This window comes from Clarias gariepinus, chromosome 12 (assembly GCF_024256425.1).
Source record: "Clarias gariepinus isolate MV-2021 ecotype Netherlands chromosome 12, CGAR_prim_01v2, whole genome shotgun sequence".
Classification (NCBI taxonomy): Eukaryota; Metazoa; Chordata; class Actinopteri; order Siluriformes; family Clariidae; genus Clarias; species Clarias gariepinus.
Window position 1 is genome coordinate 9,555,587 of NC_071111.1, and position 25,530 is coordinate 9,581,116.

The 25,530-nt window shown below is 38.8% G+C and overlaps 2 protein-coding genes across 3 annotated transcripts; one reads left to right on the top strand and one right to left on the bottom strand.

The window, feature by feature from the left end:
* The first annotated feature begins 4,759 nt into the window (after positions 1-4,759).
* Positions 4,760-19,125, top strand: kitlgb (kit ligand b). The gene is made up of 8 exons (XM_053508818.1): positions 4,760-4,898; positions 5,017-5,124; positions 10,627-10,683; positions 12,692-12,850; positions 14,254-14,422; positions 14,606-14,694; positions 15,932-16,068; positions 16,196-19,125. The coding sequence occupies exons 1-8, from the start codon at positions 4,875-4,877 to the stop codon at positions 16,224-16,226; spliced, it is 774 nt and encodes a 257-aa protein (XP_053364793.1). The 5' UTR covers positions 4,760-4,874; the 3' UTR covers positions 16,227-19,125.
* A 362-nt stretch (positions 19,126-19,487) lies between these two features.
* On the bottom strand, positions 19,488-24,671 carry si:ch73-139j3.4 (tetraspanin-19). Of its 2 annotated transcripts, none has more exons than XM_053508945.1 (9): positions 24,554-24,671; positions 24,354-24,434; positions 24,147-24,225; positions 23,801-23,916; positions 21,889-21,963; positions 21,473-21,574; positions 21,147-21,302; positions 20,945-21,028; positions 19,488-20,863 (listed from the first exon to the last, which is right to left on the bottom strand). In XM_053508945.1, the coding sequence occupies exons 2-9, from the start codon at positions 24,417-24,419 to the stop codon at positions 20,330-20,332; spliced, it is 1,212 nt and encodes a 403-aa protein (XP_053364920.1). In that variant the 5' UTR covers positions 24,420-24,434; positions 24,554-24,671; the 3' UTR covers positions 19,488-20,329. The 2 variants fall into 2 exon arrangements, with proteins under 2 accessions (XP_053364920.1, XP_053364921.1); XM_053508946.1 differs by having other exon boundaries at positions 24,613-24,669.
* Between the last annotated feature and the right edge of the window lie 859 nt (positions 24,672-25,530).

Below are 25,530 nucleotides of genomic sequence, written 5' to 3' on the forward strand. Positions count from 1 at the left end.
GAAAGAAAACCATTAGAAGTCCTGTTTGCAGTTCCACATGGCTTGTTGAAAAGTGTTTAACATTTATGGAAGGAGTCTCCAGTGTCAGCTCTGTAACAATATACCTCCTGGTTTCTCTGTAACATGACGACATTAGTAGTCTCTGACAAACTGATGTGGTATAAAAAACATTTTCAGGGATCCTCAAACTTTTATTGGATGATGATCCTGTAAAGCATGGCGTCAACATCATAATGCTCCATTATTGTTGATGATTATGCTGTGTTTGTTTTTCTTCACACCTTTATATGATTTATTGCCCTTTTGGTCTTTACAGTTGTAGGGGCAGCAGTAGCTTAGACAGTTAGGGCACTGAGTTACTGTTCAAAAGTCAGCCTTAAACAAGGCCCTTAACCCTGTCTGCTCCAGTGGGGCTGTATCATGGCTGAGCCTGTGCTCTGACCCCAGGTACACTGGGATATGCAAATAAAGAATTTTAACGTGCAGTAATGTACTGTATATGTGACAAATAAAATCTTTAAAATATTATTATAGGAAAATCAAATCTTCCTCGTAATCACCACATGATGGCAGTGTAACATTATAAGATTAGATCTGTCTGTAGAATTATAATTATAATTTTTTTTGTCTGGTAGAATTATAATTTCCAAATGTGTTTTTCCAACATTTGATCCCAGATTTAGTTAGGAGGTTCCGTCCTCCTAACCTCCACTCTTCTGAAAGGCTATCCAGTAGTACAGGGGTGTCCGATCTCATGCAGAAAGGGACAGTGTGTTTGCAGGCTTTCATTCCAACCAGGAAAAATGAGGAAGCCTCATTCCACCTCTTAATTAGTCTTGCTTTTAATAGGTCATCAAATATGGCATCTACTTGGCTGCAATAAAAGACTGCACTCACACCAGCCCTTTCTGAGGCAAACATTCGTTCGGTTCATGTTGATGGAGTTGAGGTCGGGGCTACGTGCAGGACACTCAAGGGCTTCTACTCTGACCTTGGGAAATGATGCCTTTGTGGTGTAAATGTCATGCTGAAACAGGTTTGTGCCTCCTAGTTCTATTAAAGGCAAATTACAGAGCCATTCTATACAACTTAGGTGTGAGGGTCAGGTGTCCGCAAACTTTTGGCCATATAGGTTACTGTTCCATCAAGAATATTAAAACTGGCCTGATGGTTTTTAAACCTTCTTTTCTGAAAGTCCAAAGTGTCTTTAGCTCAGCTATACGAATGAATCAAATACTTTTATATTTTATCCTATTAGAGGTTAATGAACCTGCTAAGGAGAACAGTAAGGTGCCCTGGATCCCTGCTTCATGCTGGATATAGCCCCGAATCTCACACACACACACACACAGTGTTTTATTTTTGTCCTAATTGTTTTTGTTTCTAATAACAGAATCAAGGTTGAAAATTGTAGAGATGCAGAGTATGCAGGGTATAATTAGACCGCAACGATCATAATAATAATTATAACAATAATAATTGGCTGCCTGGCTGCATTAGTAAAGTTATATAGCTCTTCCTGAAGAAATGTGGCTTAATTAAACAGATTTAAAGATAGCCTAATACTACAATGTTTTAAGACTAGTTTTGTAACACGCCAGCAGATGACAGCACAAGGCTACACGCACAGTCACAGGGAGCCCCCACTTTCATAAGTCAGTGTGCCAAAAGACATCGTCCTGTGTACATCTGGAGCTGTGCAACTGGTGCTATTTTGTGCTTTGAGAATGGAAGAGCATCACTGTTAGACGACGAGAGACTAGCTCTTCAATGAGCTCAACGGCAAAAAATGTCGAAACCATTCGGCAACTTGTGCATGATGATGGTCGGATCGATGGATGCTGCCATTGTGAGTTTGTCATACAGAACAGTCCAGGCAATCCTCAAATATGAAGTTCTCTCCAGGCTGCTGACCAAGAAGTAGAAGAAACATCACATGGAAATCTGCCAAGATGAACGGTACAGGTACGATCCTGAGATGAAGCAACAGTCTTAACAGTGGAAGAGCCCATCATCTCCACGACCGAAAAAGGTGACACAGCTCAACCAAGTGCATGCTCATCATCTTTTTCAACATCCGTGGCATTGTGTATTGAGAAATTTGTCCCAAGGTCCCAGATCGCCAACAGAATCACACAGAATCTGTGGTGCGCAAATCTTGAAACTTTTTAATACAGTACTCCCTCGTACTCATATATATACTGGGAATTTCTAACATCTGGAACTTTGCTACACAAACATCAGATCATTTGATTTGAAATATCTGATAAAGGTTTTATACCAGATGATGGAATGTTCCAAACTGACCCTTACTGCTCCATTTTTCTAACCACACTTGGGACCAGTACTGCATACATTGGCTGGTTTGTATGAGGCATAGGCTTAAGGGTCTTGCCCCCGGACCCAATAGTAGTGACCTGGTGGTGACAGAGCTCGAACCGCTGACTCTCTTTTCCGAGAGCTGCAACCGCATGAGCCACCAACGCCCCCTGAATTCTACATTTACATCCTCTTGTATGAGCTCCTGTGGAAGACGGTTTGTGACGTTTCATCAGATCCATATGTGACCCGGTCTGTGAAAAACCAGCAAACATCATTCTTTTGTGATTCACTGTTTTCTACATAAAACAATTCTACATATGATTTTATGTAAAAAACTGTGAATCACAAAAAAAGACTTTTTCATGGTTTTCATGGACTAGGTCACACAGAGATGTGATAACAGCAATTCACGTTTACATCACACCTCTGTGAGGTCTATTACGCAATGCAACTTACAGTTAATAAGCCATATGTAAGGAATAAAACCGCTAGGAGCATGCTGGTATTAAAAGTAATCAACAGTTGGGTGGCGTGATGGAGCCTGACATGAAGTGATGTGGCTGTTACTTTTGTAAAGTGGATTATTTTTCTGTAACAGCACATCAAGTGGTTTTTCTTTTCTCTTCTACCACAGCAATTAAAAAATGGTTATGCCTTTTAATTTGTTACTTAATGGCATGCCAGTCTTTTTATCCATTTGTAGTTATCATATGTTTCTTCATCTTGAGAAAGTGCTTCATCTTGGTCAGATTGGCAATGGATCCAAAGTTTAACAGAGGAACACTGGGGGTGATGTGACAGTAAATTCAGAGTTTGTCCCTGGAACACTGAGAGTGATGTGGCAGTGGATTCAGAGTTTATTCTGGGAACACTGGGTATAAGGTGGCGGGGATGCAGTTTATTCCAGGAACACTGGAAGTGAAGTAAAACTGGATTATGACTTTATCTCAGGACCACTCGGAGTGATGTGGCAGTGAAATCAGAGTTTATCTGGGGAAGACTGGAAGTGTGGGGGCAGTGGATCCAAAGTTTATTCTGGGAACACTGGGAGTGAGGTGGAAGTGGGTTCCGGGGTTTATCCTGGGGGCACAAGGAGTGGTTTAGCAGTGGATTCAGAGTTCAGCCCTGGAACACTAGACATGAGGTGACAGTGGATTCAGAGTTTATCCCGGAAACGCTAGGAGTAACGTGGTGGGGGATTCACGGTTTATTCCAGGAACACTTGAAGTGATGTGGCAGTGGAGTCAGTGTTTGTTTTGTGAACACTGGCAGTGAGGTGGCAGTGATGCAGTTTATTCAAGGAACACTGGGAGTTAAGTGAAACTGGATTATGACTTTATCTCAGGACCACAGCGTTTATCCTGGGAACACTGGGAGTGAAGTCAGGGTGTAACCCAAGTTTATCGTGGGACCACTTGGAGTGATGTTGCAATGGATCCACAGTTTATGTAGTGGATCTAGAGTTTATTCTGGGAATGGTAAGCCTGACTTGGCAGAGGGATTCAGAATTCATGACTGGGAATGAGGTGGGAGTGAATGCAGAGTTTATACTGGAATTACTGGGAATGAAGTGGGAGTGGATCATGATTTGGGGGTGGATAATTCACAATTCATCCTAGGAACACTGGAAGTGGGCTGGCGGTAGATTAAGAGTTCAGGGTCGCTGGTAGAGCTTCTGGGCGCCTTTGAAAATTTTTATATTGTCATTCAGGGGCCCCTGGAATATATTCCATATTTACCCCCTGCACGTCACGAGTTTGCACGAGGCATGAGTTTATCTAAAGAAGTCTGAGAGAGTTTATCTCACAAACACTGGGAGTGAGGTAGAAGTACACGCCTGGATGAGACTGCAGTCCATCGTGTGTCCTGTTCCAACCAGTTTCACGTGCTTAATTGCCGGTTATACATTTCCATCACCTGCAGCCTGACATTTCAGTGAGTCACCTGAACGCGCGCTCATGCTGCGGATCCGAGAGCGTGCCGAGGCCTCGTCCTGAACCGCCTCTCAACCATCGCGGCACGTCGTGTTTTATAATCGGACCGCATTCCAACACACTGATGAATCGCTTGAATCTTGCAGAATCAGACCAAAAGTGGGCGGGGCACCGTGGTGATGACGCGCGCGCCCTCGAACCCGTGCTCCTGGTGTAAACTACGGCGGTGTGTCGGGTTTGTTTAACACGGAGTGTGTGGAATGTAGTTCTGGATGCAACCCAAGCACCCTCGTTCCCTCAGGGTTTTTTTTTTTTTTTTATGTGTGTGTGTGTGTGTGTGTGTGTGTTGGGGGCAGAAACCTCTCCAAACTTCGGGACGCACGCTGCGCGCAGTTAGAAGTGACTGACTGACTGACCGACACATGATAAACACGCACACGCACACTCTCTCTCTTTCTCAAACACACACACACACACGTACACGCGGGCGCGCGCGCTTCTTGTCCGGCCCGATTCCGGGTCATCCGTTTGTCCCGGCGCCTTCGGCATCATGTCTGCGCCTCGCTGTAGGAGAAAACGGAGAAAATAGAAGATCCGCGGTGTTTGGTCCGGAGTCTCATGGTCCACATGAAGGAGGCTAAGGTAGCAAACAAACAAACAAAGCGCGCGCACTTTGACCATGAAGCCGGCTCCACGCGCACAGGAGTGCTGCTCACTATTCCTCAGAGGTCTGATCACTTTTCTTCTCACTTCCTCACAGCTCGGAGGGTGCGCATGTGTCTTGGTGTTGCTATTTTCCGGGCTTGTCGCCTGCTCCGGTGTCTTTGGAAGCCCTTTGACTGACGATGTGGCCACACTGGACACACTGGTGAGACTCGTTACAGCCCACATCATCCTTTCATCTTACTGTCTTTTACTGTGTATTTATTCTAGTGCACATATCCACTGCACATAGCCTTGTTATACTGTATTATTTCACATGCATCTTATAATTTACACACTACAATATTTACTGCATCCTCTAGAGACCAGAATGTCCTCATATGAGAGCATGACATTTTCTCTCAACTTCATTCTCTCTCTCTTTCTCTCTCTCTAATGTATAATTCCTTTGCCAAACCCCTTTCTGGTTAAGGACATTGATTAAATGTATAGCTATCAGCTATGACAGTCAGTACACAACAGTAGAGTCCAGGTCTCAGGAGGGCAAATACACTTCTGTATGCACTTCTGGTTAGATGCTAAATTTTCATGCATTTTGTTGCTCAACACCTTCACTGTGCAATGACAGTAAACATATAGACATTACTGTACTGAACTGGGCATCTGCATTGTGCTGGGGTGGCTTTTATAGTACACTATAATGTATTATTAAATTCAATCTATACCTTGGCGATGCACATTTCCAGTTGAAATATAACATCTCACAGACAGTATGAGTGCTTTTCTTTTTGCTGAGAGCTCATGCAGAGTCTGACAGGTAGGATATATGGAAAGATATACGGAAAGAATAGAGTTTCTAAACTCTAACACATACGTTTTCTTACAAATTAATAAACTCTAACATGATAATATTAAATAATCTCTAACATATGAAACATACCTGATGGTGTTGACTTTCTACATGTACAAAAGTAAGAACAAAAGCAAACAAAAAACATACCTTGTAGTATTATTTCACATGCACCTTGTAATTTGCACAATGCAATTTAATCAATACAGTATTTGCACTGATGTACTGTATATATACTTCTGTATGCACTTCTTATAAATTGCATTTTGTTCCTCAGTACCTTTACTGTGCAATGACAATAAAGTTATAGACTCTAAACTGTACATCTACATTATTTATAGTATAGGATACAATATAATATATGTTTGAAGACAATTTATCTGCACATTTCTAGTTGAAATATCACATGTTAGAGACAGTATACATCTTTTCTTTTTTTTCAAAGAGCTCATGCAGAGTCTGACAGATACGATATACAGTTAGGGACAGTTTTTGAGTTTCTGCCTTATTATCCAAGCTTTCCTACAAATTAATAAACCACATTCCTGACATATTAACATTAACATACTTGAAGGTGCAGATTATCTACATGTACCAAAAACAACTAAGCAAACAAACAAACAAACAAACATGCTTTGAAATATTATTTCACATGCTATAATGCGCACAATGCGATTTTCACAATACAATATTTGCACTGATGTACTTCTGTATGCACTTCTGGGAGATTGCATTTTGTTGCTCAGTACTTTTACTGTGCAATAAAAAAATGATGGACACTACTTTACTAACCTGATCTGCTTAGTGCTGGGGTACCTTCCTTTATTTATAATATTATATACAGTATGATATATTTTATAACTCAATTAATGTATAGTCCCTTCAGTGACTTAAAATGTGTAGTACATGTACATCTCCAGGTGAAATATAACATAATTACTTTTTTATGAGAGCTCATGCAGAGTTTCTTTTTAAACATGTTTGTTATATTACTTCACATGCACCTTGTAATTTGCAATATGCAATTTACACAATACAGTATTTGCACTGATGTACTGTATATACACTTTTGTATGCATTTCTTGTAGATGCTAAATTGCATTTCTTTGCTCAGTACCTTTATAGACACTAAACTGTACATCTGCCCAGTGCTCAGGTTAAACCTTCCTTTATTTATAGTATAGTATACCGTATACTATATTTTTAAAACTCAAGTTATGTTTCGTAAAAGACTTTACTGTAAATATAGGGTACATGTACCTTTCCTGGTGAAATATAACATGTTAAAGACAGCATACTGTAAGTAAATCTATTTTTCCTGAGAGCTCATGCAGAGTCTGACAGATAGGATATATTGTGACAGTTCTGGAGTTTCCACTGTATTATGTAATCTTTCTTACAAATTAATAAATCACATCGCTAACATATTGAAGATGCTTGAAGGTGTTAACTATCTATGTCCTAATAAAACAAATCAACTAATTGCATTCCAAAGAATCATAGCATGGATTGGCACCCTGTCTAAGGTGTACCCCGCCTCGTGCCGTAAGTCACCTGGGATGGGCTCCCTGCCCTGTCGTGACCCTGGATACAGGATAGTGGGGTATAGATAATAAATGAGTGCAAATCATACCATAACCTTTTATTAAGCATGGCTAAAACCACATTTTTTTATGTTTGGTGTTTTGCTACTACATGTTTTTTATTAGTTTAGACCGTAACTTTCATCTTCTTGTTTAAACATGTTATTTATTAAAGGAATGTTTACTCATGGCGTCAATAAATCAAATTCTAATAACAAGAAGAGCTTCACATTCACCATCGATAATATTTGCGTGCAGTACAATTTTAATATTGTACGAACACTGCTGATTACTAAATCTGATCATATATTCAGATGTTGCTATTTTGTAATACATTTTTAACCTTAAGAACCACAATAACATGGCTTAGGAAATCTCCAGTATTTTCCAAAAACATACTCAATCTATTTTTTCTAATCGAAATAGAATTAGCATACAGTATTAAATAATAATAACAGAAGAAAGTCACAGTAAAAATGTTTTTTTTAAATAATTAATCTTTCACAGTAGCAGCATGAAGGATTATATAGAATAGAAATTGACATCATTATCTGAAATTATATAAGCTCAGCCTGTTGGGTACAAATCTTGTATGGGTTTTTGTCTTTTTCTTTCTTTTTCTCACACACTTTGCATTCTCCTTCGCAGTTAAAAACACTGAACATTACAACACAAATCATTAAGCAGAGTATTGTGTAGGTTGTCCTTGTGACATCGAGGCGGCTCTGTCCCTTCCAGGCATGACCCCACACGACCTCTGGGGGTGTGCTGTGGTATCTGCCGTGGCTTGTGGTGGATCCTTTGGGTGCTGTGGGTTGAGGGGCGGGGCCTCTGTTGATCAGACTTGTTTGTCCAGTGCCTTCCATGGACACTCAATCAGATTGAGATCTGGGGAATTTGGAGGCCAGATCGACAACTTTGAGCTCTTTGTGGGCTGTGATGGGATGAGTGTTCTGGTGCTGTTCTATCATAATCAGCATCTTATTCTGTGGGATCAAAAGAGATTTGATCTCTGCAGGCATCAGTGAGCCTTGGGTGCCCATGATCCTGCCACCAGATTCCTGGTGAATTGTTTTTCTGGTGTAAACTTCACTTATCGTTCTCACTGGTCGTAATGTTATGGCTGATAGGGTTTCTATCCAAGGTGGGATTTGGTTACAAGAGTGAGCGAGTATATTATATCAATGTTGATGTTTTTTACTTTATAAAACCCTTGTGCCAATCTACACCAACGAAATATAATCTTTATGCTTATTTTATAGCAGTATATTTCTTATATACAGAGGTAATCAAAAACTGTAAACACACTTCAGGAAAAGTAAAATATTAAAATGTACATTATATTAATATAATATTATTATCATGATATTATCATATACTGTATATATATATATATATATATATATATATATATATAAAACATAGAAATTAATTAAGTATTAAATTAATTATTATTATTAATGTAATATTCATGTTTTTAATTTTTTTGTACATTGTTTTCCTGAAGTGTGTAAATTTTTTGGGCTGATTACAGTATATAATATATATATATAGCAGTAGTATTTTCTATAGTATATACACACAGTCAGGTGTGTATATATATATATATATATATATATATATATATATATATATATATATATATATACACCTATACAGTGAGGTCAATAAGTATTTGATCACCCTGTGATTTTGCAAGTTCTCTTACTTAGAAATCATGGAGGGGTCTACAGTTTTCAGAATAAGTGCATTTCCACTGTGAGAGACAGAATCTAAAAAGAAAAATCCGGAAATCACATTGTATGATTTTTTTAACAATTTATTTGTGAATTACTGTGTCAAATAAGTATTTGATCACTTGCTTATCAGCCAGATTTCTGACCCTCAAAGACCTGTTATTTTGCTTTTACATGTAAATAGTCCAGCTACACACAGCTCATGACTCTAAAATAGTAGCCCCCGTTTGAGGTCGTTAGCTGTCATAAAGACACCTGTGCACCCCACAATCAGCCAAAGTCTAAGGAGATACATGGGGTATCAATGATGCTAAGAATGATGAAGAATCAGCCCAGAACTACACGGGAGGAGCTGGTCAATGCTGTGAGGAGAGCTGGGACCATCGTTTTTAAGGGTACTATCAGTAATACACTATACACTTTTGCCATGACGGAAGCTTCCCCTGCTTAAGTCAGCCCATGTCCAGGCCCAACTGAAGTTTGCCAGGGACCATCTGGATGATCCAGAGGAGTCATGGGAAAAAGTCCTGTGGTCAGATGAGACCAAAGTAGAACTTTTTGGTCTTAACTCCATTCGCTGTGTTTGGAGGAAGAAGAATGATGAGTATCATCCCAATAATACCGTACCTACAGTGAAGCATGGGGCTGTAAGCATCATGCTCTGGGGGTGTTATTCTGCAAAGGGGACAGGACGACTGCACTGTATTAAGGAGAGGATGAACGGGGCAATGTATTGTGACATATGGGGCAAAACCCTCCTTCCCTCAGTCAGAGCATTAAAGACAATGACCCAAAGCACACAGCCAGGAAAACCAAGGAGTGGCTTCGTAAGAAGCATATCAAGGTTCTAGAGTGGTCTAGCCAGTCTCCAGACCTAAATCTAATAGAAAATCAGGGACCTGAAACTCAGCGACAGCCCCTAAACCTGACAGATCTAGAGAAGATCTGTATGGAGGAGTGGGCCAAAATCCCTCCTGCAGTGTGTGCAAACCTGGTGAAGCACTACAGGAACCCTTTGATTTCTGTAATTGTTAACAAAGGCTTCTGTACCAAATATTTAAAAAATTTGACTCAAGTGATCAAATACTTATTTAACACAGTATTTCACAAATAATTTGTTTAAAATCATGCAATGTGATTTTCAGATTTTTCTTTTTAGATTCTGTCGCTCACAGTGGAAATGCACCGATGCTGAAAATTGTAGACCCTTCCATGATTTCTAAGTAAGAGAACTTGCAAATACTTATTGACTTCACTGTATATATATATATATATATATATATATATATATATATATATATATATATATATATATATATATATAGTATGTTATTTGCATCCTAAATATGAACATGTAAACAAAAGTCACAATATTTTAATCAAGCAGTTCCAATGCAAAGGTTCACTTTTGGTAACCTTCACTGACCTACCTGTTGTCCTTTTATACCTGTATTCACTTCACCTCATCAGTTAATCTATAGTTTGCAACTGAGCTTTTGCATCATTTTTGTTTTCTAATAAATGACCTATTTTTACAGAGAGAAAACATTCCCAAGGATTACAAGATTCGTGTTCGTTACATTTCCAAAGAAGTGGTAAGTCTGACTGACACACACACACACACACACACACACACACACACACACACACACACACACACACACACTTGGACACATCTCATCCACTGACTCAAACTGATTCCAAAAAAATGACATCAGATATTTATAGTCAACTCATTGCAGTCTTCATAAAAATGAGCAAAAATGCGACCACAAGCGGAGAGGGCTATTTTGACTGTAAACATATAACGACAAGCAGAGGATATTTTTCTCCAAACAAAACGTTCTCTTAGACATGACACACCCACAATAAATATAATCAGCTTTTCCCCCAAACATAATTTTGGCCCTCTCTCACTATAGCATGTGATCCTGACTGTATTTCTGTAGGTCTTTGTGAAGTCCAGGTGCTACGTTTTGTGGGTTTCTTTCAGAAGCTCTTTTTTCCTTCTAACGCTAACAAAAAGCTTCTTTTATGAAGGTACTGTCTAATCATTTCAAGGCAAGACACTACAGGTAGAAATTATTATTTTGCTCCCATCAATCATTTCCCTTATTTCTGGATATCTACAGTAGGACATGCCTTCTCTTGCACTGTAGTTAAGAAAGTAAACAACTTCAAAGCAATCGGTTTATTTTAGTGTTTTTGTCCACTCATGATTATTGCGCAATGTCATAAATCACTGAAAAAGCTTGCTCCCTGCTGCGTACTGCCATGATCGTGTCATTATGACATACATGTCAGTTTTTTTTTAAACTTACGAGAGTGGAAACCACATTGTAGATTTACCTCTGAAAGATTGTCTTCTTTTATCATATATATATATATATATAATGTTTTTTTTAACACTGCAAGGAATTATCTTAATTTTCTAGAAAAGAAAACAATAATTATTGGTCAAGCTTTTTGTAAAACATTTATAGTGAATAGTGTCTTCGGTGTAAGTGTATAATTTTAACCCTTAAATTGGGAACATTTGGAGCACTTTCTTACATTAGTAAAAAATAATATTTAAATGTATCATTATATTTTATTTTATTTCATACTCCAAAGTTTTATTAATCAAGCATGTTTTGCATCATTTGCATAAATACAGTAAATGGCAAATTTTACAAACTTTAACTGTAAAACAATTGTAAGCATCCCAGCAATCAAGATCATTGACAAGATGAAGAGTGGTGCCTGTATTCATTTTTGATTCTCCAATCTCCTTGAACCAAACTATAATTCCCAAACTGTAAAATTCCTTCTTTTAAATTTACATTTCACTTTCATCCTGACTCTGATTAAATTGTGTGGTATTAATGAATTCCTTATGTACATTACTACACCCATGCACGCGTCCACATCCATCTGCTTTAAGTTTAAATGTCTTGGGATTTTCCCATGGAAAAGGATGACAAAAGGATTTAGCATGGAATATTTACAGCCGCCGTGATTCAGGAATGAGTCGTTTCCATGTCATTACCCACAGCCTCTCAACTTCTTTCACTAGTTTGCAGATAGAAAGCCCAACTTGCCTTTATTGTGTGGTTTATAATAGAGCATAATTGTGAACTTTTATACATTTAAAAGAATGAATCCTGATGTGACATCACGTCTGTTGGCTTTCAGAAAATTCTTAGAATAACTGATAATTACGCTTGTTATATGTCGGAAGCTTGTAATTATCATCATTCGCGCATGACTTGAATGCAGCGTTATACCCCAGGCAGACAGGATATGGCCAGATTCACTGTTTTTTTTTTTTTTTCACATGGTGCTTTAATATTAAATATTCTTTAAGGGTGAAGATTATTTGACAGCACTTTTGTAGGGGAGAAAATAATATTGTTTCATATACATAAAAGTTTAGTAAGAAGGAAAGGAAAATAAAGATTCTGGAATAATTGAAATGCAGTAACGTAATGTACTGTACATTTCATATGTTTATATTATTTTCGCCCATTTTATTAAACAGTGGCAATAATTATAGAAGTTTACTTTGTGCATGTTATTCACCTTTCGCTGCATGTTAAGTTCTCTCCGTTTCTGCTGTTTCAGGGAGGGAAGTGCTGGGTTCACCTGAACCTGTATCCAGCAGAGATCAGTTTGAAAAATTTAGCCCTGAAGTTTGGCAACCTTTCAGCCAACAGAGAAAATATTACAATCTTCATCACCATGCTGCAAGGACTTCGCTTCACCATCGATAACGACGAGCTGGTAAATTACGCCGCTGTTTATGAATTATAGCTGAAATCCTATTTACACTGTAGGATGATTTTTTTATATTCTGCTGCTGGAGGGAAATTTCGCATTTCAAAGAGCTTAACGTGACAAGCTCACTTGTAGTTGCCAGTGTGATGCAATTATGTCCGAAGAAGTAGATGACAATATTTTAAAAGTGGAAAAAATACACACACACACTTATTATATGGACAAATGTATTTGGCCAAACCTGTTAATTATTGAATTAAGGTGTTTCAGTCAATCAGGCCTCTTGTCCCCATTGAAGGGAAATCTTAATGCTTCCGCATACCGAGACATCTTGGACATTGCTACGCTCCCAACGTTGTGGCAACAGTTTGGGGAAGACCTTTTCCTACTCCAACATGACGTTAGCCTCAGTGCACAAAGCAAGGACTATAAAGACATGGGTTGATGAGTTTAAGTTTTAAGAACTTGACTGGCCCTAACATCGAGCCCTGACCTCAACTCCATCAAGCACCTTTGGGATGAACTGGAACAGAGATTGCGAGCCAGTCAGTCCTTCTCGTCCAACATCAGTGTCTGACCTCATAAATTCTTTACAGAATAAATGGGCATGAATTCCCACAGAAACAATTCAAAACGGCTGGAACTTTCCAGAACAAAAGAGTTTATGATACCTGTGTCACCATAAGTTCTTATGGGCTACAGTGACATTTAAAATCCACCTCCGGTTTGAACAAAGCTCACAGAACAAATACAAGTATTACAGCATCAACGGTGAGGCATAAATGACAAATGCAAATATGAAACAGAAACATATAATTTATCCTAATATCCAATAACACAACCAGAACCTAGTCATTTTCTCTTAAAGGTCTCATATTGTCCCACCTTTTAACAAGTTAACACAGCTTTCAGAGCTCCTCAAAGTGTGTGTGTGTGTGTGTGTATGTGTGTGTGTGTGTGTGTTAATGCTCCAGCTGAAATACCCCTCAGATAATGCATTGCATTGAATGCACTACTTCACTATACATAAGCTATGGCTGAGGTACACTTTTCCAGAGAACGGCTGAGCTGAGCAACAATCAGAGGGATGGTTTTATGAGGTCACATTAGGAAGTAAATCTAATTAACTTGTTTACATCCTAGCCAAACCAAAAAAGAAATATTTTTTTTTGTTGTAACACATTATGTTTGTAACTGTACACTGGAAAGCCATTTGAATTTCTTTTGCAAACAATTGAGTTTGCATAATAGGTGTCCTTTAAAGACAGGTCTATTATTAGAGGATCATCATTAGATAATCTCACATGGAGTTGTCACTTGTTATCTGTCTTTATTCTTATTTTGTGGCAAAAGACTACACAGTGTATAACTGGCTTTAGACAAATCACATGATGTTGTGTTTGTCCCAGGAGTCGACGATGCAGGCCTTTAAGTGTCATTATCGGAGTGCACGCTGGTCCACCAGACGTTATTTTGACCACGTCAAAGAAGTTCTTGTAACATTTGCCTCCACACCCCATCAGTTTTACTGTACTCCTCCTTCGTGTCCCGCCCCTACTACACCTCCAGTTACGTCAGGTGAGCCTCACACACACACACACATACACACACATATGCTTCAGGGGAAACATGCCCAGTCATAAACAGTAGCTGATGTGAAAGTAATAGTAATAAGTAATGAGGTGATGCCACTGATAATAGATATTACACCCATACAGGACCTTGTATGATCCTGGTGTGACTATGCTGTTGTCTTTACAGAACGGCGTGTGATGAACAGAGCGATCCCTGGTGTTCTAGCGTTACTCGTCATTCCCTGTCTTGTGGCACTTGTGCTTGTTCTCAGAACAGTTAAGTTTCTTTTATTCTCTTTGTTTAATTACCGTAGAATAAAGAATAGGGGTGGGTATTTAAAATCTTGTCCACATAACCGGCTTAATGGTTTAATAGTTGAGTTTTATTGTAGCCTGTAAGTGCAAAACTATAACTAACTAAAAACACAGGAACGGGAAACCTGATAAAGCAACGACTAAACTAAAATCACAGCTTCACGTGCTTCTCTAACGTCAGATGCTGATTTCTGATTGGATATGATGTGCGACCTAGCAAAAATGATTTACTTCACATTCACTTTTATTATTTTATTCGGAAATAAACAGTTTTTGCATTTTTGGAGGTCACTCGCCACTATCTGGCAGACTAGATAAGAGCGTCTGCCAAATGCTTAAATGTTAATGTAAGTAAATCTTCTTTTTTTTAATAGTTTCCTGTCCTTGAGGCAGCTTTTCAGCAATCACATACTCATGTTAATGTGGCCAAACTATACAGTGTATCTAAAATTCTCTTAAAAGCCTTCATCCCGTAAACATTCTCCAGCTGTCTGTTTATTTCTGCAGACTCTCAGACTGACGCACACTATAGCCAATCGGTGACAAGCAAGTGATGCTATATAAAGACCCGCCTATTTCTGTTTTGAGTAAAGCATAATTTTTTTGCTTTTGTAATTCTTGTGTTGTGCTTTTGGTTCATTAACACAGATTTCTTTGAAAAAAGCTCACCATGCTTAGTCACCTATAAAAATGTAATTTCTCATTAATATTAATTGCAGTAAACAGTTTTTGTACCACACCACTATCTGATACCATTAGTCCAGTATGTTCGTAAGTCTAACAAACGTTGTCTAGGCACTAGAATACTAAGACAATGGGATATACACAGTGTAAAAGACATGTTCCATGATCTTGTCATTGTTCTTTAGAATCATGCTGATGGTTGAAACATTCATGTTAAAAAACCGAGCATTGTCTGCCATCTTTTCATCATGCACGATTAACACCTGACATGTGATCTTACTTCCACGAGTGAACATGCGCGCTTTGCACTTTGTTTGTATCTTCGAAAGTGTTCTTATGTAGGGCACTTGCTGTATAATATCTATTATAATAAAATTATATATATATAATATATATATATATATATATATATATATATATATATATATAAATGCAACAATGCCTAGAGAAATAAAGATGTTAACCTATGCTTGTATACATGTGGAATTGGACTTCATATTTCTTGATCTTGTAGGTGCTTCGTCGTAAAATGTGCTGTGTAAAATGGAGTGGTGAGCAGACCGAAGATGTGGAGCCACAAAGTGACCCTGAAGCCAGTATAGATGCGTCACACAATGACAATGAATCATGTTTCTTAAATAACCAATACAGGTACAAGACCACTACAATAACACATTACAAATGTTACTGCTTTTACTAATGACAAACCCATCGTTAGATTTTTGTTTTGTAAGCAAGAGCCTCACTTTGAGTCTCACTTTGTCCAACTTCCCCTCAGGGTGCAGCAGGTTGAGGACACAGGAGTTTAATCCAGCACACCTGATGGCATTCTTTGGATATATGAAGTGCATAATGAAGGGCGTTGAACAGAAACCCAGGATCGAACGATCTCTCACCACCCTTCTTTGTGGGATGAAAATTTGTACTCTAAACAGTTAGCCATGTGTATGATGAATACCCAACAAATGACCTCACTTTCAAGAATCTTAACATCTTCCGCCCCCAGCACCGGACTCTCCAGCTGCCCGATAGATAGTAAATCAATGCGCTTTTGCTGGATTGCACAAACAAGAAGGCATCCTCGAAAACAGCCTGCTGGAACGCTTTGGTGATTTAGTGGTTTGGCCGGAACAGGAAGCGCAGCTCTTTTGAAGAAGTGGTCACGGCAGAGGCGTGACCGCTGCGATGCCTGCGGCAGGTCCGTCTCTTTGAGGCTGTCTGCTGGTGCTCCAGGCCTTATTTTTGGAGGACAAACGGCTTTTTTGTGTGCACTGCCGAGGCTTCCTGCACGTTGCGGCACAGTACTACGGCAGAACAGTGGGCGTACTTGTCCTGGCGGCATGCACAGTCGGGAGCGATGGATGGCGGATGAAAGATCCGTTGCAGATTGTAGTTCATTCATCGTTTCAGGATTTCTCTGTGCGGACAGTGGAGAGTGTCAACTGATGTGGGTGTAAGAGGTACAACGGTGGTGACGGTTGCATTGTGTATTACAGGAGTGTGTTTGTTTGTGTGGGAAGCATGATAAGAGGCATCACACTCATGTTATTAAAAGCCAAGGTCATCTTGTATGCGGGATGGATTGTTTGTGGTGGTCAAATTAAAATGCAACAATTGTATGAGCTGGCCCACTCCAAAAGTACGTCCTTTTCAAACCGAAAAAAACAAAGCCGGCCCACTCTTACCACTTAATTCGGCATTAAATTCCTGTGGTATGGCAGTGATCCGAACCCATACAAATCTGGCATGCAAGAATACAACCAGAGCACCGCATTGATCAGACTGTAGTCTTACAGCCGGGCAACTTTTGGTCCCAAATTTTTTTTTTTTTTAAGATTTCTAATGATATAAAAAAAAAGAAAACCTTATGGCTGCTTATCATTGATTACCTTTTTATCCTCAGGATATTTGCCATCACTATAACTGGTTCTTATGTAGAAATCAACACAAATAGTCCAAATGAATTTGAGGTTGGCTTTACACCGTACATAACCAACTCCCTAGTGTTGAATTAACAGGAAGTGTTAAATCGACACTGGGGATTTTACACTGTATGGCTACAGTATTCCTAGGTCGTGAATTGTGGATCGGTGGTCATAGAATCCAGAGGCAATTTTTTTCCTCCACTGTGACAGTATCTACTATTTTCTTTTAATGCTGCTACAATACTTGTGTAAAAACCACCAACAGGAGGACGACACACAATTGTGCAAAACTCAGTGGCAAAAAAAACAAAACAAAAAAAAAACATGCTTATGCTCGGAGATGAATATCCTTATTACCTCAAGCTCGTGTTGTAGAATGTTCCTGTTTGTGCGAACCTGTTGACTGATGATATAAGCATCGATCCGGGCTCCTTTAAAAGGGATCTTCATCATATAACCTAATATTTATTGGGATCATCTTATAAAGCGTGACGCTTACTAATGATAAACGAGCGCTGCGAAGGGTTCGCACAGAATTTTAGCTCTGTCACTAATAAACATACAAACAGGAGGAGAAAGAGCCGACTGTTTTCGTGACAATAAGCAGAGAGTCAAAGTGCATGAGAATCGAGGCCACATGATGGAACTGAGTCACATCCCATAATTCGATTCTCACTTGGTGTGTCTGTTTCACTTGGCTTCCGAAGACGGGTTTATCCATGCAGCTGCCCCGGACCACGGCTTACAGTACGTCTGGGCTGAAGTCGATAACACAGGACTGTCTATTGACAACGTTTCGAGGCAGAGATTGATGAAGAGGAAGCGGTGCTGAACGTCCATCATCCTTCCGAACATTGTGCTGAGCAATTTTCTCCCTGACTCAGATTCAGTGCCAGTATTAAAAAGGGCAATTTGCTGCCCATTCAGGTTTAGGTGGAGGAAGTCTGAAGCTCTTTTGTCCCTCCTAGCTCATCAACTGTCTCTCTTTCTCATTAACAATGCGTCCGCTGTCCACTATTGTCATAAAGCGTGACCTCCGGCTCGCGATATATGAGGTCAGTAATGGCAGACTGGCTATCATCAACCGCGAAGGAGCTTTGACAAAGACTTCTCTCATGCGTCCACAGACACACCGCTTTTTATGGTGTTATTAGTCATACTCCGGACTAAGCCCACTCTCTGCACACCAACTCGGATCTGAACAGCACAGCTACACACAAGGCACACATATAGCCTGTGCACTCACAATCCAGACACCGCTAATCAACACCATATGATTCTAGCATCATTCAGTGACTTCTTGAGTCAGACCGTAGCACCGAGTGGGGGAATAAGTCTGTGACTCACAAAACTGTCTGTTTGATGTCACAACAAGATCGAAATCTCATGTCAAAGTTGTAAGCGAGCCAAAGGGTACGTGGCATGTGATGTTTGTCTCTTCTTCTTCTTTTTTTTTTTGTATAATTTATTTATTGGTTACAATGACATAAATAATAATGTGTCATACTGTATGATTATGCTATTCTCCAATGTTAACACCAGAAGCAGTATTTATTTTATCTTCAATTTACTTGACCAGTAATACTTGACACTAATTATCCTGCAGGATTTCGCATTTTCAAAGTAAATACTTGCCTAATATACAGAGCTGGATTTATTTATCAGTAAGCTAACCAGTTTCATTTTGTTCAATGTAACTAAAGTGAGCTAATGCAAAATGGACCAAAAGGTAGTTTGCTGTCCCGCTAATTCATCTTCCTATGCCTTACTTGTCAATAAGCAATTGCTGTTATACTGTATATTAGAAACTTTTATAAAAGTCATTATACAATATTATCAATAAAATACCAAGTTGAAAAAAGGACATTTGGTTTAATAAATCGATATCGTCTTTCGGGTATTCCCTTTCAGGGGTCACAACATCGAATCATCTGCCTCCATCTAAACCTATCCTCTGCATCCTTTTCTCTCACACCAACTAACTTCATGTCCTCTCTCACTGCATCCATAAATCTCCTCTTTGGTCTTCCTCTAGCATATAACATATACATACTTCATATATACACATTAGTTGTATTCATATTTAAGGTTGAAGTCTTTCTCAAATAACGCCTAAACAAGTCATCTGAGGGGCGTTTAAGTCAAACTGGGACAAGACACAGTTATGAGAGTACAACTCCTTTTATTTCTCTATATAATCTCCTGCTACACTAATGCACTCATCCCAGCGTCTCACTAGTGCTTGGATGCCATCACGTTAAAAAGTCTTCTCAGTCATGCTTCACATCTGAAACGCTGGCCTCCCAGGAACTCCTTTAATGGCCCAAACATGTGGAAATGTCTTGGAGTGAGGTCAGGACTGTATAGGGATGTGGCAATAACTCCCAGCAGAGTTCCTGTAATGTGCAAGTGGTGTTGGTGAGTGATTGTGTGTACAGTTCCCACAGAAAGATGCGGTTTGTGAATGTTCACGAGAATGAGTGCAGTGGGATCCGAGCCGCCATGACCTGGACATACGGCCTTCTTTAAAACATTGGCACCATTTTACTGCGACTAAGAGTCTCATCACCACACTGTGCTTGAAGTCTCCTGTAAATGTCAATCAGTTTAAAGCCTTTATTCACGAGAAATTTCCTAATGAGTCCCATTTTGACTCGAATGCAGTTAAAATTAAAATCAGACGGAAAATATTTATACTTTAGGAATACTATAAAGACTTAAAGACTTAAGAATAGAATTTTAAACATGTACTAAGTGCAGTAGTATTTGTCCAAAGAGCATTATATTATACAGTAAATGTTTACTTAAATATTCAGGACTACTGTCAATTATGGTGAAGTTTCTGATGAAAATAATTTTTTTATTTAAACAAGTTGATCTTTTAAGAATTTCTGCTTTTAGAATTTTTTTTTTCAGTTGTTTGTGTGGATTAAAAAATACTATGTCATTTCCACACTTTTTGAGTGTTCCTTTACTTTTGGTCTCGACTAGTAATTTTCAAAATTATTCCGGTACTCATCCCGAACATAACCCTGATTATAACTGGCATTATAGTGCTGTCCATGGTGCGGATCACGTTCATATTGGTCATACTGCTCTTGATACCTGTTAGCACTCGCACCAGCATATTGCTGTCTAAAGCCATCCTCCTGGTTATACTCATGACCGCTCTGGTATGGGTCATGATGGTCCTGATAAACTTGTCTGTGATACTGATCATAACTCTGTCCAGCATTTTCATACTCATCATTCCATCCCTGGTCATATGCATGTGGGCTAATGTTGGGCTGATGTTGAGCATCATGATACTGGTAATCCTCATACTGTCCAGTAGGTTCTTGATTATAGGCATCATACATCTGCTGCTCAGAGGGCTGGTAGTACTGCAGATCATTTTCCTGAGGGTTTGATGGTACTTCTGGGCTCTCTTCCATCACGTTCAGAAGATTTTCAGGATGCCGATTGTTCATTTTAGCGCCGATGTTCCGGAAGATGAGACAAGCCATGATACACTGCAGGATCTGAACAAAGCAGGAACGGAAAGAGGTTTATATCATAAGAATTAGGCTTTTTAAAAAAAGGTTTGTAGATACAGTAGATACCTGAATTAAAAGGAGTGCAAGGTCCATGCCAACTATCACAAGAACATTCGTTCCAAACCAGTCCTTTAGTTGCTCCTCACAGCCCTATACCAGGAAACAAGCACATTAACACTCAGGAGTATGATGTCACAGGAAATTAATCAAGCAGTGTGACATGATTTGATATGAGAGGTAAGTGTAAAAGAGCGTAACATTTTAGTACCTTTTTGTAGATATCAGTACCATTTCCAAACTGGTAGAAGAATACTGGGCAGCTCCCACTGAAGCACGAGCAGGGGTAAATATCTGATATGTTCTGGACCTTAATAAATTCATTTGTCCTCCAGTCGCTGGCGTTCTGTCTGCCGCAGCATTTCGCCTAGAGAGAAGCACACTCATTACAGAGCGAGTTCATAAAGATGATGAAAGCCAGCCATGCTTTTAATTACAGTTAAACTTATTTGGAGACATTTACAAACAGACTAAAATAATTACGTTTAATCATTAAGCCTCATTCGATAATGCATACAAAGTATAATCAGTACATACAGACTGCTGCACACTGTCCAGAAGACTCCAGGTGGGTTGGGTATCATTAACCCCGTACGTGCCGATGATGGTGTCTACAGTCTGAGCCAAAAACGTCTCAATCTGTTCAAGCGAAAAGCACTTATTTTGATAAACATTGGTCTCCAACAGCATTGATCTTGTAGTGTCTAATAAGAAGTGTTATCAGAGAAATGTGCATACAGTCACAAAGATGTCTGGTGTGCTTGATTGCTTCCTTCTTTATCATTGTCCAACAGTTTGCTATTGGGTTTAGGTCTGGAGATGACCCAGGACATGACTCCAGAAGATGAGTACCATTTGCCACAAAGCCAGTTTTTCATACTAGTTTTTCAGGTTATTGGTGTAAATGTTGAATATAAGTTTTAATAAAAATAAATAAATGAAATAAAACTTACTTTGTTGCGTTTTATCAATAGCAAGAAAGTGACGAAGAGTTCTCCAAAAAAGATGGCAATTAAAAGGCCCATGTACTGGAAGAGATTAAAAGGAACAACATGCAGAATAATAAGTTAGTGTTGTCCATATAATGAAAAACAACAAACCTATCGTTATATCGATGTATCCGTTATAATACATTTATTATCCCTTTATACAATTATGTTGCAGCAGTTTATGTTCATGTCAAACATCAAAATGTGATAATGTGATCACTCTGACTTTGGGATGGTCGTTAGTGCCTGTTCAAGTATTTAATAGAAAAAAAAGAAAGAAAAAAAAACTCCTTTTTATAATAAAAAAAAGAAAGTTTAATCTCACTAAGAAAAAAAAACATCCAGTGAGCAGCAGTTCAGCAGATAGAGACACATTGTTGTTAAGAGATGCGCAACTGCCTGGGCCCCAGGCCGGTATCGCCTGAAGGCTGACAAACTTTATTATTTATAAGATACTGGTGAAGAATGCTGGTTAGAGAGGCCCCTTGCAACATTTTTGCCTATAGGGCCCCAAACAGATTCCCAGATCGCCTCTGACTACATTAAGCCAAGTAACTACTCTTCACAACCATGGTGAGCAAAAATGTATCTCAAAACACAAAACATGTCAAACCTTGAGATGGATGGGCTACAAAAGCAGAGGACTACATCAGGTTTCCACTTGTGAAGGCCTGGGACAAGAATCTGACACCAAATCTCAAAGACTGGACAAGTCTGTAACACGCAACTGATCATTTGATCACTGATTAATTTTTACTTCACATACTGATGTTTAATATAATAATAGTTAAATTACTTGTCACATGTCCCTTACAGCACAGTGAAATGATTTTAGCATATCCAAGTTATGATAGGATAGGAAGTTGGCAGTGCTGGGGCTCGAAACCCAGACCTTCCAATCCGTAACTAACCACTGTCCTAAATATGTTTCCTGGAGGATGCGGGCATCGATCTCACTACCTCTTGATTGCTAAGCATGTACCTACCTCTACCCCCCCCCCCCCCCAACTTGTACCTCTACCTTTGTAGATTGTTTTATGCATTGTTGTGCAACCCCATGATTTGCTGATTGAATCATTTCACACCTAAATTAAAGTAAGCGGAGACAAAGCATTGTTTTTTTATTAAAACATTTAGTATTTTTTTTGTGTAGTATCCAACAGTGATGGGTCATTTATAAATGACTCATTCTTTTTGAACGAATCTTTAATGTGACTCAGAAGAACGCGTAGTCTCGTAGAGTGATTTGTTCCTTTTCTACTGGGCGCGCATGCGCAAATCATCGCAACAGAAACGAGTAGTTACCTCTTAGTCTTTGGTCCGAATCGTTTGTTCTGTTGTCACGTAACTCCTATAGACGCTATGCAGTGTAGTACACAGGAAACAGAATTAAGCGATTCATCTCCATGAGTCTTCAAGTCCCGAGTCGTTCATTCTTTTGTCACGTGACTCCCATAGACGCTGCGCGGTGCAATAGATTCAAAAGAACGAACGACTCGGACCAGAAGATATGAGAGGTGAGCTACTCATTCTGTTTATTATAATATGTCCTTAGCTGCACGGTAATATTTCCATTGCTGGAACTAGAGCCATAATTTGTGTATGGAGACATGTTGGGGGTCTGTTTATTGAAAATGTAACATTTTATTTTATTTATGATCGAAAGAATGAAATGAACTAAATGACTCGTTCATTCTGACAAACGAGATTCAAAGAACCGAGTCACTAAAATGATTCAAACTTCCCATCACTACTATCCAATACTATGCAATCCAATTGTGTGCAGTATCACCAGAATAATGACTTGGGTATAAATGACCAGTCTTTTACATTTTTTATTGTAGTGTATATTGTGCTTTTATGTTGCAACACTTACAAAAGCAAGGAAACATCTGTTTTCTGCGTGGACTCCAATGCAGCCCAACATGGAGACGACTACAACCACCAGACCGATAACAAACAGCCCTCCGGCCACCACCTTGACATCCTCCTCTTAAGAGATCAGAGACCACACGTAAACTCTCATTACACATGATCATCATCATCATACAATCAACACACACGTTGGAGCTGTTCACTTACACAAACAAATTTCTTTTACAATAATGACAATAATGATTAAATTGCACTTCCTGGAGTTTTTCTCACGCATTAGACAAAAGAATTTCGATACCTCTAACCTTTGTGTCACATAATTATGGAGAATAAATAGAAAAGCTTACCGTTGCTTACAATGGCAATCACGTTACTTTTGTCAAATAAGATCCACAGAGAAGATCCGAAAAGGCTGATACCGAGAATCTGTCAAAATGTTAAGGTTAATGTTAGTATCATAAGATTTGTCTAGTATGAGTCAGTTAATGGAAATGTGTAACAATCAAGCGTTTTTATAGAAACGAATATGTCTGTACGGAGAAATATCATCTTACAACAAAAAAGGAGTTGATCAGCATGAAAATGAATTTTCCTATCTGCAGTTTGTCTTCGGTCTTCATGTTGTTGGAGACGAGCTGTAAGAAAGGAGAATAGGAACCGAGATTTAATCACCAGGATACCAACAACAACAACAATTCTTATTCTTATACTCTTGACAATATTATAGATGTATGCTATTTATAAAGGTGTTTACCTCTTCTTCTTTTTTTAAAATCTGAGTGAAAAAAAAATCTTCTTGAAAGAACAGCTTACTTTTTCCTAACTTTCATCATTCACCGTTTCCTTATCAAGTCCTCACCTGTCCGTGTGGATTGTTTTACCAGAAGCCCTTCTGTAGCCTCAGGACTGAAGTTCACTTCCTTATAACATCACCAATTATTAACCCTGGCAGTTACTTTGTGCCCGTGTGTGTATGTGTGTGTGTGTGTGTGTGTGTGTGTGTGTATAATAATGATAATAATGATAACAATAATTATATGACAGAATTATATATAAATTATAGACTTAAATAAATGTACTTCACACTTCAGAAAAAAGGAAAACTTGTATAAATATTTTAACACTAAATGTATATGTAAATTATATATGTATTATATATAAATAAATATGATATACATCATACTATTTTCCTTTTCTTTTGACTGACTGTCTGAGCCATAATCAGAGCGCCTGCTTCACATCTCAAACGCTGGCCTCCCAGGAACTCCTTGTCTTGTCTTATGATTCGTCACGCCTACTTTGTTATGAAATAGTCTTTCAATTATTGTTCGAGACTCAGACACAGTCTCAGTGTTTAAGTTTAAGCTAAAAAGCTCTTTATTTAAGTTCTATTTATTTAAATTAAACACTTCCAGTATGATGCAGATGAATCCCTGCTTTCTGTTTTACCCAATTGAGGATGGGTTCCCTGTTAAGTCTGGTTCTTCTCAAGGTTTCTTCCTATTACCATCTCAGGGAGTTTTTCCTTGCCACTGTTGCCCTCGTCTCGGCTTGCTCATCAGGGACAGTCTCATCATTTTGATTCATACACATTCACATTTTATAGAGACTTCAATAATTCTTTTAATGGTTTAAAGCTGCTTTTGCGACAATGACAGTTGTTAAAAGCGCTATAGAAATAAAATTGAATTGAATATCTGTTTTCCAACTGGACTTCAATGCAGCCCAACA

Excerpts from the sequence above, each read along its gene's own strand:
- kitlgb (XM_053508818.1), top strand. The coding sequence starts at position 4,875 with ATGGTCCACATGAAGGAGGCTAAG. Across the intron at positions 5,125-10,626 it reads TGGCCACACTGGACACACTG|AGAGAAAACATTCCCAAGGA; the intron begins GTGAGACTCGTT and ends CTATTTTTACAG. Across the intron at positions 10,684-12,691 it reads GTTACATTTCCAAAGAAGTG|GGAGGGAAGTGCTGGGTTCA; the intron begins GTAAGTCTGACT and ends CTGCTGTTTCAG.
- si:ch73-139j3.4 (XM_053508945.1), bottom strand. The coding sequence starts at position 24,419 with ATGAAGACCGAAGACAAACTGCAGATAGGAAAATTCATTTTCATGCTG. Across the intron at positions 21,575-21,888 it reads TATTGATAAAACGCAACAAA|ATTGAGACGTTTTTGGCTCA; the intron begins GTAAGTTTTATT and ends TCGCTTGAACAG. Across the intron at positions 21,029-21,146 it reads GTACTGATATCTACAAAAAG|GGCTGTGAGGAGCAACTAAA; the intron begins GTACTAAAATGT and ends TTCCTGGTATAG.